The sequence below is a fragment of the Ochotona princeps genome, chromosome 14 (genome assembly GCF_030435755.1).
Source record: "Ochotona princeps isolate mOchPri1 chromosome 14, mOchPri1.hap1, whole genome shotgun sequence".
NCBI classification, from domain to species: domain Eukaryota; kingdom Metazoa; phylum Chordata; class Mammalia; order Lagomorpha; family Ochotonidae; genus Ochotona; species Ochotona princeps.
The window spans coordinates 55,575,461-55,589,540 of NC_080845.1; the positions used below are offsets into that span (position 1 = coordinate 55,575,461).

The window sequence follows — 14,080 nt, forward strand, 5'->3', positions numbered from 1 at the left end:
TCAGAAATCATTTTTCTCACAACACCAGAAAATAACACTACAGTGATTTTCTTTTACTTTTAATTCTTCCAATATAATTCACACACCATCTAAATTCACCCACTAAAGGTATGCAGCTTTTAAGATAGTCACAGCATTGTGAAATCATTACCCAATCAAGTCCAGAGCATTTCCATCAAGCCATGGAGGAACTCTGTTCCCACAAGCAGTTACTCTTCTTCCCTGCGTCCACTCCCCCTCAAATCCTAGGGTATCACTCATCTGCTCGTCTTTCCTGTTGGGGAGTCACTGCTTCGGACATTTAATACAAACAGCACCATATAATATGTGGTACTCTCCAACAGGTTTCTTCCACTTACTATGCTTCCAAAGTCCTTCAGTACTTCATTTCTTTTGATTACAGGGATACATCAGACCTTACTTTTCTATTCACTGTGTGATTTGGATTATCTAAATCATTCAGCTATGGGGAGTATTTTTTTAGAAGCTTTTACAAACCAATTTTATATAAACAATTTTTAAGCTTCATAGTCAGCAGACATTAAAACTAGAAATAGTGGAGAATATATACCAAGGAAACTTCTTTTCAGCAGAGCTCTCAAACAGGCAGCCACAGCTATTCATGTCCTTAGGGCAATTAGTATCCTAAGAGTATACTTGATGGCAGACAGACAGCAAAACAGCACGCAACAGTCAAATACGGCAAATCACAGCCCAGCAAGCTACAAGATTTCTGCTTTCTGCCACTAATATCTTATTGTACGAGCCAACAAGTTATTTTAAAGACATGGATTACACGGTAGGTTTCATAAAATTATTTGCACACTAGATTTTTGAAGTATGCATGAGCTGAAGATATTTTGCACCTCTTTCTAAACATCCATTATATATTGCTATCTGTAACAATCTTCTTCTTGTCTCAAGGTTACAGAATACTATCTAGTCACTCACTTCATACATAGTCCCCATACTGGGGAAAATCCTAATGAGTTAATGCAAATTAAGCAGTTACCAAAAATATAAATATGATAAAACTGATTTCCTAATCCAAATAACCTCCTGGACCGTACCACTACCTGAAGTCTAAGCAAGGAAAATTTTATTGGAAAAAGAGCACCACAACTCCTGTTCATGAAGAGAAAGAAACAGAAAAGAACAGGGATGTGAAGTAATAAAAACTGGCCTGTGTGGTCACAAGCCCAACAACTGGCAAATACTGTTTTGAAGAATGCTAATATTGCATTTTATTTTAATGAGCATCAACAAAAATCAAAACTGTTACATGCTTTCTCAAAAGTTAACTCAGTTCTAAATTTAACAACCAGGATACACTATTCCCTTTAAGATTTGTTTCATAAACAAAATCTGGATGCCAATCATATGCCAAGTACCATAAAGAAACACAAAGATGACAGTTTCGAGGGGATGACTGTGGCATAGCAGGCTGGCTTCTGCTTGCCAGTATTCCACACAGGCACTAGTTCAGGACCACCTGTTCTAGTGGAACACAGCTGGGGTGCTTGGGTCTCTGAACCATCATGGGCGGTCCAAAAGCAGCTCCTGTTTTTGGCTCTTGCCTGGCACAGCCTCAGCCACTGCAGCAAATTTTGGGGAACGAACTGACAGATCAAAGAGCTGTCTGATTCTCTCTTTATCTCTGTGTGTAAAATAAGTTAGCCGAACATTTTTTTTTAAAAGATTTATTTTTATTACAAAGTCAGATATACAGAGAGGAGAGACAGAGAGGAAGATCTTCCGTCCGATGATTCACGCCCCAAGTGAGCCGCAACGGGCCGGTGCGCGCCGATCCGATGCCGGGAACCAGGAACCTCTTCCAGGTCTCCTACGTGGGTGCAGGGTCCCAATGCATTGGGCCGTCCTCGACTGCTTTCCCAGGCCACAAGCAGGGAGCTGGATGGGAAGTGGAGCTGCCGGGATTAGAACCGGCACCCATATGGGATCCCAGTGCGTCCAAGGTGAGGACTTTAGCCGCTAGGCCACGCCGCTGGGCCCAGCTGAAAATTTTTTTAAAAAATCATCAATGGCAGGAACAGGCATGATAGCCTAGTGGCTAAAGCCCTTAGCTTGCACACGCTAAAATCCTGTATGGGTGCTGGTTCATGTCCCAGCAGCCCCGATTCCCATCCAGCTCCCTACTTGTGGCCTGGGAAAGCAGTCGAGGACGGCCCAAAGCCTTGGAACACTGCACCGGATAGGAGACCTGGAAGCCAGGTCCCTGGCTTCAGATTGGCTCAGCTCCGGCCAACTTGGGGAGTAAACCTTCAGATGGAAGATATTCCTCTCTGTATATCTGAATTTCCAATAAAAATAAATAAATCTTTAAAAAAATCATCAATAGCAGCTTAAAAATACTCCAAATTAAGATTGTGTTTGGCACTCTAGTTAAAGACACCATGCAGAGGGCCAAACTCAATGGCTCAGTGGCTAAACCGTCACCATGCATGCACTGGTTTGTGTTCTGGCTCCTCCACTTTTGAAACAGCTCTCTGCTTGTGGCCTGGGAAAGCAGCAGAGGATGGGACCCTGCAGTCACTTGGGAGACCCAGAAGAAGTTCCTGGCTATGGATTGGCTTAGCTCTGACTGCTGCAGAAACTTGATCAATGAATGAGCAGGCAGAAGATCTTTGTCTCTCTTTCTCAAAGGACATACCATGCATAATGCCTGCATCCCCATGGGTTCACCTGGGCTTGAGTCCCATTCCTACTCCTCATCCTATTTTCCTGCTAATGCATACCAGAAGGAAACAGTGATACAAATAATGGGGCTTGGGCCCAGCGCTGTGGCCTAGAGGCTGAAGTCCTCGCCTTGAACATGCCAGGATCCTGTATGGTCACCAGTTCTAATCCCGGCAGCTCCACTTCCTGTCCAGCTCGCTGCTTGTGGCCTGGGAATGTAGTTGAGGACAACCCAGCGTCTTGGAACGCTGCACCCGCGTGGGAGACGTGGAGGAAGTTCCTGGCTCCTAGCTTCAGATCAGCGCATTGCGGTCACTTGGGAAGTGAATCACTGCACAGAAGATCTTCCTCTCTCTCTCTCCTCCTCTGTGTAGCTGACATTGCAAAAAAATAAAATAGGGCCCGGCGCTGTGGCCTAGCAGCTAAAGTCCTTGCCTTGAACGCACAGGGATCCCATATGGGCTCTGGTTCTGATCCCAGCAGCTCCACTTCCCATCCAGCTCCCTGCTTGTGGCCTGGGAAAGCAGTCGAGGACGGCCCAATGCATCGGGACCCTGCACCCGTGTGGGAAACCTGGACGAAGTTCCTGGCTCCTGGCTTCGGATCACCATAGCACTGGCCACTGTGCTCACTTGGGGCGTGAATCATCGGACAGAAGATCTTTCTCTCTGTCTCTCCTCCTCTATGTATATCTGACTTTCCAATTAAAAAAAAAATAAAATAAATCTTTAAAAAAATAAAAAAAATAAATCTTAAAAAAGGAAAAAAAAAAACAAACAAATAATGGGGTTCCTGTCACCAGGTGAGACCCAGAACTATTTCCTCAGCTCCTGGCTCTGGCCTTGCTAAGCCCTGGTTATGAACAGCAGATGAGCGATCTCTAATGTTTGTGTGTGCATACATCATACAAGTAAATACAATTTTAAAGAAATTAAAAAAAAAAAAAAACCTCTCATGGAAAGGCAAACAGGTAAACAATGCAATGTACTCAGCAGCACTGTCAGAGACATACATCTGCAATGAGGCCTCGGGGTACGAGCCGAGCCAGCCTGGTGAGGTGAGCATGGAACACGTAATGGGGATGATGAGCTCGCAGACAGGCCAGAGAAAGACACTGCTGCTGAAAGCACAACATAAACACAAGAAAAGATACACACACAGAATCCAAACAGCCAAGATACAACAGCCAGCCAAGGTCTACAGTACTGCTTTTAGTTTAAAATAAATTTTAAAACAAAGGCCACAACACAACACTATATTTAAGTCTCTGGAGTAACATATTCAAAGATTCAGGCAGGATGAATGAAATGAAATTCACAAGAACCAAAAATTGCATTAAATGGAAAAGAAGTGAAAGGAACAAACTGGACAATTACCTCCTTTTGTAGTATCGTTCTGGGCCTGGATGCCATGATGCAATGAATTATGAATGGCAGAAAGGAGATCTGCTGCTTGTACCATCAATTTTTGAGCTTCTGCAACAGCGCTGGTCTAGCAAATAAATCACCAAAAACATTCTTACATATTCTTTCACTGAAAGATATACATTAGATAGGAAAATCCTATAAACAATAATGAAATTAAACACTTGCTAAAATGATACTGGTTTTCAAAAACTATTCACTTAGTACAGGATGTCCAGATCCTGTAAGGACAGAAATTAGGGATTTTTTTTTTTTGCTTTAGTTTTTTTTTCATTACTCACATCTGTATCTTGTAGGATCCATTAAAAACATTTCTGGTTTATTTATTCTATTTTTAAAAATAAAAAACCATAAATGCAGCCTACTAGACATGGAATAAACTATCAACACTGCACTATGCCCTTAATCAAAGTGGAAGGAAAAATAAGAACAATCACAGAAGTTTGATGACAAACGGTCGATTTTCATTCACCATTTTATGAACTAACTTAGAGTAAGTCTGACTTAAGGTAAAATTATCCTAAAGGAAAAAGCACATATCATTTTAGGGTTTGCTTTTAGTTCCACACAAATCCAACAGTTAAGTTTTTAACTGAAGGAAGAACAGGTCCACCTACATTTCCCGTTTCTACTTTCTCCTTTCAATTTACAAACTATAACATCCCACAAGCGATTTCAACTTCTAATGTTGTGTTTAATAACAACATAAGACATTGTTCTTATATAAATAACAGCCACAGGCATATATTAGGGAGGAGACATTTCATGCGACCTGTTGAGAAAATCATCAGGGTTACTCTGGTATAAATACACTAAGTGCAAATATCTCATATTAGTATTTAGAACAGTGGACAGCAAAGAAGTCTCAGAACTGCCTTGATAAGGCGTACCATCCAACCAACACTAAAACATGAAGATAAATTAAGGCCAACAGCCTTACCTCTTTCTTAGTAAAGGCTATCAGCACTGTCAGCAGCACACGAGTAAATTTCACCCTGCTGAATACTGCTAAACACTGCTGGTGCTGCAGAGACAAGAGCTCAAGTCAAAAGCAGCAAAGCCCATAACACGAATTTCAACTTACATAGATTTAACTCCTAAACCTCATTAATAACATAATACATTAACACACATCTCTTCACAGGTTTTACAAATGCCTGGAAAACATACTGTAGAAAACATCATAATAACTTTTTTAAAAGCTTATTCTTTTGGAATATTAAAAGAAGTCTATACTCCAAGGATTTTCTTTTAGATCAAAAGATACACTATCTCATAAAATTGTCAAGTAGTATTTTAAGAAGAAATGATTTATGCAGAGTCAGAAAACTTAGAATTTTGACAAAACTCAGCATCTTTTGACACTGCAAAGTTCTGTTTGTCATTGCCTCTAAGATATTTTTCTTCCTACCTCACAGGAATACTGAAGAGTTTTGAAATGTATTTCAAAGAGCTGCATTATCATTCTATCAAAACAAGCACAAGGGAAATAAAATCCCTTGCAATGTCCAATTTTTAAAGAAATACCTTAAAAAGGGCTTCCATAAATTATAACGCAGTTCATAAAACTACAACATTAACAGGTAGACTTCTCTGATATTATCTACCAGAAAATAAGTTCAATTACTTCTAGTTCAACTTCTGGATCTCTTTCTTCTCCTTGCCGACTTCGAGTACTCTAAAATTTTAAAAAAGGTAAATTAAACTCAAACCTGCAGAAATATTATATTACAAACATACAAGGTAAAGTAGAAATTTCCTGAGCATAAGAATCTGTTTTTATAAAGATAAAGCAAAACATTACTGCAAAAAAGAAAACATAAGCAAAAGCCTATGGCATTCGGTCAGTACTATCTTCCTTTAAAGCATCTATTCAATGTATTCCCTGATGCTCTCAAAACTAATTGTGTTAGGAAAAAGACAGTAATATTTACAGCATCACATCACAAAAACAAGGTTACACTGGTCAATCCTGACCTGTTTTACACTAAAATGCAGAAAACTCTTGTTACTGCAAGAGTTACAGTGGATTATTTACTTTCACAAAAGCTCCGAGCAGCAGGATAACAAGCTGTGGTGGAGGCTGTGCATCCCAGTCCTGGAGCTGTCACAAAGGACACACAAGCATGGCTCAAGAAAGGTGACTCAACCTCTGCGAGCTGCATTCTCCTCATCTACAAGTGTGCGTGCTGTGTCTTTAATCACCTAAGTCACTGAATAATCACAAATTTTTTGAAGAAAATGTAAAATTCCTTGCAAAGACAAAAATAGACAAAATACCACTTGTTCTATCAAATGTCTATGAGAAATGAATTACCACCTAGCAGCTCCCACACTCTGGTCACCATTACTCGCCAGGCTAAACATTCTAGACACTATACTGGGCACTGAAGACACAAGAAACACCCAAGGTGCTAAAACCGATGGGGGAAAAACACTACCCGCACAGCACCTTAGCAAACATTCAAGACGCCATGAAGTCCAATGAATTGAGAAGGTTAAATTTTCAATGCTTGAGAATGCTATTATCACATACAAACGCAGTATAGTTTATAAAGAAGACAGGTGGGTCTACCTACGCCAGCTATTTGCAACTGCCTAATATTAACCTGACCTTGATAATGCAAAAACTTTACACCGCAGAAAAAACATAACATGTATATACCTTTACTCTTCTTTGCATGTCATCTTCCACATCTTTTAGCATGCCTAGAAAAACAAACAGTAAGTTTTAAAAGGAAAAAACTTAAAAAGCAAATCATTGAATTATCTTTTAAAATGGACTTACCTGTAACTCGAAGATCTGTCACACTGTTAGCCATTTTAAATCCGTAAGTCATTGACTGAAAATCTTCCTAAACCAAAGGAAAAAAAAAAAGATAATTATGCCCTTACACAGCAGGAAAACCTTTTCATCTCTTTCATAAAATCACTATTTACTAACAAAACTGGAATGGTATGTCATCCTGCTTGTCTAAATATTGCCATCAAACAGCCAAGCTTTCCTTAAAGGCACACTCTCAAAATACCACATTCTAATGCTATCTCTGTCCTTAACTACCTGCTTGTTCATAAGCAATTTAAATATACTGATACTTAAGATATGTGCAAAGACTAATAGTTCTGAAACAATTCTCAGGTCAACAGTAAATACAGCTGTGAGTTTGACTGCTATACAGACTGAGAGAGATGTCAGCAAGCGATAGAGTTGAAGGAATGCGGTACACAAGTGAAGACAGTGAAAACAAAAGCGGGGATCTCATCAATGGGATTATCAGCAGACAGGCTGGCCAACACCGGTCAAAGCATCACTTACGGTCCAAGTACTTGGGAAAAAAGGACTGAATTCTCCGGCTCCTGATTTGGGTCTGACCAGAGCCGCTGCTGTGGCCATATGGAGAACGACACAGTAGCTGGAAGGGCTTTGTGGGTGGGTAGGTGTGTTTCTGTTGCTCTTTCAAAATAAACTTTAAAAATGTTTAATCTATCAATCTCTCATCCTTCATAGCTATCTCTAAGTTACTAAGCACACTTCTGCCTGCAACTCCAAACAGGTCGCACAATTGTTCCTGCTGGAATTTACTCAACAGCAGGAGGAAGACGGATTATTTTACAGTAACTCAAATATGCCACTTCTCTACTAAAAACCCTTCAAGAGTTTCCTAATCTCAAAGTCGACTATGGAGTATAGTAGGCTAATCCTCCGCCTGCAGGGGTGAGCATCCCATACAGGTGCCACTTTGAGTATGGGCTGCTCCACTTCCAATCCAGCTCCCTGCTAACGTGCCTGGGAAAGCAGCAGCAGATGACCCAACTCCTTGGGCCTCTGTACCCATGTGGGACACCTGGAAGAAGGTCCAGGCTCCAGGTTTTGAAGTGGCCCACCTCTGGCTGTTACAGCCATTTGGATAGTGAGCAAGAAGTTGAACAATACATCCCTCACACTCTCTATAAAAAGACCTTACAAATAAAAATTTTTAAAAATTAAAAATGGAAAAGAATGTACCTTGGAAAAACGAAAAAAAAAAAAAAATTCGTAGTTCAACATTGTGTAGACAAAACAAATACCTGAAAGTTATAGCTGTGAACTGTTTTGCAACAGTCTAGGGAAAAAAAATCCTTGTTTCTGAAAGAATATCCCAGGCTCTAAGTAAGAGAGATAAGCCTCAGTAACGAGAATACCCTAGAGAACCGACAGCAAGAGGAGTGACATAAACAGATCACTGTCACTACAAGATCACTCTTGAAACACCGGATTTCAGAACAAAAACCAGTGAAGCAGGGGATATCACACAGGCCTCTATACGGCCAGAGTTGCTGGTGATTTGGATTGGGACTGTAGGAGTTGGAAAAAGAAAAAGTTACCAAAATTAAGATAAATAAAAGGTAAAGCTGAATATGTATGAGAGAAACTATATGCTGAAGCACCTCTTTTAGGTTTCTGGTGTGAGCAACTGATGATCCTGCAAAGGGGTAGACTTCTAGAGAAGTACGTTTGTCTAAGGGTAAAAATGAAGTACTGTGTCATTCACATCAAGTTTACAATTTCTTCCATCATCCAAGCGAAAATTTCAGGAAGACAATTCACTCGAGTCTGGAAATCAAGGAGGGAAACAGGACTAGAGACATAAAAATGGATGTCATTGGGCCCAGTGTGGTAGCCTAGCGGCTGAAGTCCTTACCTTGCATGCACCAGGATCCCATATGGGTGCCCCACTTCCCACTCAGCTCCCTGCTTTGTGGCTGGGAAAGCAGTCGAAGACGGCCCAAAGCTTTGGGACCCTGCAGTCATGCGAGAGACCTGGAAGAAGCTCCTGGCTCCTGGCTTCGAACTGGCACAATTCCGGCTGTTGGAGCTGTCTGGGGAATGAATCTATGGATGTAAGCTCTTCCTCTCTGTCTCTCCTCCTCTCTGTATATCTGACTTTCAAATAAAATGTATCTTTAAAAGATGGATGTCACCAGCACACAGATGGTATTATAAAGCTACAGAACTACAAGAAATCCACCCAGGAAGAGGGTAGGGAGAACAAAGTGAGACCAGGGGTAAATACCCTCGCATCTAGAAAAGCACACACAGGAAAGAACTCAGCAGCAATACAGAAAGGAATACAAGAACAACTTGAGAATGGATCAAATGGGCCTAATGACTTCAGAGAGGGATGGATGAGAGCACAGGACTCAGTGAGACAAGGACCAGTTTCGCTGGAGTGGCAGTGAAGAATGACCAGCGAGAGTGGGAAGACACAACGTAAAATACAAAAATATTAATTCATTCAAAGAGTTTTGTGTGAGAGAAGTAGAAAAATGGGATTATAGATATAAGGAACTATGGGATCAAGACTGCTGCATTTTCTCTCTTAAGAATTTGTTTATTTTTATTGGAAAGTCAGATTTACAGAGAAGGAGAAACAGAAAGATCTTCCATCCGCTGGTTCACTCGCAAGAGGCCACAATGGCCAGAGTTGAGCCAATCTGAAGCCAGGAGCCAGAAGCCTCTTCCGGGTTTCCCATGTGTGTGCATGGTCCTGAGGCTTTCTGCTGTTCTCGACTGCTTTCCCAGAGCACAGTCGGGGAGCTGGATGGGAAGTAGAGAGGTGCAACACGAACTGGTGTTCAAATGGGATTCTGGTGAATGCAAGGCAGGAACTTTAGCCACTAGGTTACTGCTCTTGGCCTTGCTATAGTCTCTTTTTAAACAAACATTAAAGCATGCTTAAATGCCAAAAATAATCTAGTAGGGAAAAACAGATTAGTAATGCAACACACACAAAACAGGCTTAATAACTACAATAAGCAAAAAGGAAAGCGGAACATAGTGACAGTCTAAACCTATTGTTACTGGGAGATATTCATTGTACTAGAAGTAGGTAGCTATCAAAACAAGTTAGCAGTCATGATTGTGACTGGTGCTGGTAATAACTGCAGCTAATCTTTCAGTAAGGTATAAAACAAACAGAAGGAAAACAAAATTGGTAAAGGAGGTCTAAAATTCAAAAAATGTGGGAAAATCACTTTAAAAGACCAGGAAACAAAGTCATTACAAAGTATAGGACAAGATTGTCTCCAGTGTTGAATGCACATCTGAGCTTTAGCTTTAAAACAAAAGTGAGAACAGACACATAGATGTGGGTTTTGCCAGCAGCTTCTGCTGCTTGGGTACATGCAGAGTGTAGCAAATGGTTGGGGCTTTGCCAGGTCAGTGATGCAAATGCGGAGTGAAGGGTTTCAGTGGCTGCAGCACTGACCAGTGGAAATGATGCGAACAGAGACACGAAGTATCAAAATTGTCAACTACGCATCTCTAACTGAAGGACAGTCAGAATAGGGGAATTAGAGTAAATAAGGGGGAAAAAAGTGATGGTTCAAATAGTAAGGTTGAAATAAAAAATTTAAGAGGAATAAAGCAGCACAGAACTTTTTTTATGCTTTTATTCTCTTAATCCATTTCCTGAGCGAACTATACAAGCTGATACTGGCTAGATATCAGGGGTAAAATGCTAATATGGAAGCATTTCGTTATGAAGCCTAGTCAAAAAAAAAAAAAAAAGATTTTGAAAATCAGAGTGACAGAGAAAGAGATTCCATCTGCTAGCTCCCTCCTCAAAACGGCTGCAATGGTTAGAGGTAGCCCAGGCCGAAGCCAGACTTTCCATCTTAGCCTTCCACGTAGGTGAAAAGGGCCCAAGCAGTTGGGCCATCAGTTGCTGCCTGGTTGGTAAGGGCATGTATCCTTCTCAATTTAAGCTGCTTAAGTATACATTTTCTTCCTTACTAGCAGTGATAAGTATGCTAGTGAAGTTTAATGGATAGAAATAATGAAGAGAATATTCCTGACAGACCAAGTGGGTCTGTCAGCAGGGAACTGAAAGCACGTATTAAGTTATTAAACACACTGTCATCACATTAATGGCTACATATTCAACAAGTACACTAAACTGTCTATAATTTATTTTGACCACAACCATAATGGTTATATTCTGATGTTAACTGATCATTTCCAAAAACTGATTAACATACTTCAGTACAGTGTTCACATTCCTAATTAAGGTGGAGTTCTACAGGTGAAATTATTAAATGGTATCAGCATGTTTAAGACTTTTGATCTATATTGCTAAACTGTTAATGCAATTTCCACGAGTAAAAACTAAAATGGCAATTAACTGCACCCTTGCCAAAACCAAATGTTCTCATTGAAAACATACAAATAATAAGTAGGCTACTTATTTTAATTTGTACTTTCTAGATTATACTGATGCTAATTTTTTTATATTGCAATCTTTGGATAACTTTCAAGAATATGCTCATTATTTCACTATTCATTTATTCATTTGGGCCTAACGTTACGTTTTATTTCGATGGGATAAAATAATTGTCTTTATTATTCCTAAAATATTTCTATTACTTTTCTCTACCTCCTTCCATTTGCCTATAAGCATGCCCAGAAAATTTACAGAAATTCAATTATGATTTTCATTACTGAATTTTCTAGTTCATTTTAAAAAACAGGAATAGTAAAAGGAAATAGGTATATGTTCCAATCCTGAGTACCCCCATTATCTTCTTGCGTATGAACATTCAATTACTACCCTTTTAAGATAATAAAAATAAAATGGTATCAAGATACACATGCTTTCATACAGCTGACTTTCTCATTTTAGGGTTCTAATCTTACACTGTAAATATAAATCTACAGCCTTTTAAAATAAATGTTTATTCATCTGAAAGGCAGAGAAAGAAAGAAATGGATGTGAGAGACAGAGATAGAAATCTCACCCACTGTTTCACTCCCTGAACGCTCACAATAGTCAGGACTGAGCCAGCAAAACTGAGAGCCAGACAATCTAGGTTTCCCACAAGGTAACAGACCCACAGCTACATGAGCCATTGTCACTGCCTCCAAGGTGCTCATTAGCAGAAGCTGAAATTCCGAGTAGAAAGCAGACTTGAACTCAAGCCCTCCAGCAAGGGATACAGGTGTCCCAAAGGCACAATCTTTGATCCTTGATCATGTAGCACCTTTATGGAGTTTCCTGGTGATGGATACTGAGGAATATTTTCCTGACTGCAATGCCAAATCTTAAATACTATAAACAGTATTACAAGTAAGGGCCTTACAAATCAATCTTTGTATAAAAGCAAACAATTTGTAGGACAACTTTTAACAATCCATGTGGACAAAGATGTGAATCACAAAATCACGTAAACACCCAGTGAATAAGGTGGTCAATGAGCTTCAAGAATGTTATCTTATAAAATCTTACCTCTTCAAAAACAGCAGCTTTATTTACTTTTTCCCTTGCGATATCACAAATTTTCAAGATTCCCAAAGCAAAAGCTTTCATGGCAGGATCTTCTATAAAGTCTGGATTATGAATGTAAAGGCACGTGAATACTGTCTGTGCCAAGGAATGGCCTTCTAACCAGGTTATCTATGAAAACACAAAACAGGACACACACTGAAGGTGACATACAAGGTCTGAAGTCTCAACTAATCCAACAGCCAAAGGTTCAAGTGCCGCAGACCTAGTAAGATGCAAGATCACATACAAGACTTAAAACATGATTAAAAGGAAAGCAAGAAAAACAAAGAATTACAATTCACATTCACTGACTCTACATACAAATGATTAACTGTAAAAGGTACTTTTATATAACTGCTTGTAATAGACAAAGTTAGAGTTAACTCTTTATGTAGCATCCAAAGCAATCTATTCCACAATCAGTCAATAAAAATCCATAAACCAGAAATTCACAATTGTAAAACTGAACATAAGTCATTAATCACTCAATTTTTTCATTTTATCTTTACCACCACTAACCCAGCCAGCAGCAGCTGTAGCACTTAGATATCTGCAAGAAATTAAAGATGGTTTTCTTCTTTCTAATCTCTAATTCAATACTCGCAGTCAGAGGGCTTTTCCTTTTTTATTTTACTTTACTTTTGATACACAGTTAACAGGAATGCAGGCCCAAGAGGACCACTGAATAAGGTGGGAAAAGTTGAGGAACAGGGGAAGGTGGGTAGGACAAATGTTTCCAATTTTCCTTTTATTCCTTTTTTTCCTGTAGCTAGGGGTGAAGAAGGAAGCAAGGATGAGGGAACTGCTCCCAGCTGCCCACAGATGAGATGTCCACTTGATGTCATCTTAGAAGCCCTGACGCAGAGAAGAACGCTCTGAGGGTATAGCCTGAGTGTTTTTCATAGTTCAAGACGCTGTTGGTTTTGTTGCTCCAAGGTTGAGAAAATCCTCCTCCCAAGGTCCACTGACTGACAGTCTACCCCAGTGCATCCACTCACCCAGAAACTTGCTGCCAAACATCAACCAAGAGAGCTGCCCACTCTGTTCTGTTCTCCTGCTCTTCTGACATGGCATCTGATGTCCTCTGCATGTCCAAATGAGCTGTCCATCACGTCCCCCTTATGCACCAAGGCACACCATCCACAGCATAAGCATCAGCAATCAAGGAGGCACAATCCCAATCAATCCATGCATTCCAAGGTCAGACCACAAATCCCATGACTCTCCCTGTGGGTGGAGTTTTGAGTCCACTGGTCCAGTTGCGGAGTTTCCCAAGAAACTTCACCTGAGGTGACCCCAGATCTGACTCTTAAATGTGCCAGCAGAGAGCTTTTTCTAAAATACAAGTATCAGCACTTTTCCCAAGTGTCTACCACATGCTTGGCATCATTGTGGTAAAGTCTGGGAATAGCAAGAGCAGCCATAACCGAGTAAGTAACCAAGTATTATCCTACATATTTTCATATATTTCATTTTCCCCTCACATGATGAAAAAGACAGCATTCATTCTTTTACAAGTAGAACAGTTTGCAAAACAATCTGCCCAAATTTATACAGTTTAGAGTCCAGGAATTCTGCAGCACAGCAAGACACATGTCGCTATATTAGTTATGCATTACAGATTTCATGTAAGGTGTACATGTAATTCACTAGTGT

General features: G+C 40.1%; 1 protein-coding gene across 4 annotated transcripts in view; it reads right to left on the reverse strand.

Moving 5' to 3' along the window:
* Nucleotides 1–14,080, reverse strand: part of NAA35 (N-alpha-acetyltransferase 35, NatC auxiliary subunit) — a 90,506-nt gene that overhangs the window by 46,669 nt on the left and 29,757 nt on the right. For all 4 annotated transcript variants that reach the window (XM_004581119.3, XM_004581118.3, XM_058672398.1 and 1 more), the window contains exons 6-11: nt 12,386–12,553; nt 6,910–6,976; nt 6,787–6,830; nt 5,749–5,799; nt 5,062–5,145; nt 4,074–4,188 (exon numbers count right to left, since the gene is read on the reverse strand). In XM_004581119.3, the coding sequence (XP_004581176.1) occupies nt 4,074–4,188; nt 5,062–5,145; nt 5,749–5,799; nt 6,787–6,830; nt 6,910–6,976; nt 12,386–12,553 (529 nt within the window). The remainder of the gene's footprint in view (nt 1–4,073; nt 4,189–5,061; nt 5,146–5,748; nt 5,800–6,786; nt 6,831–6,909; nt 6,977–12,385; nt 12,554–14,080) is intronic.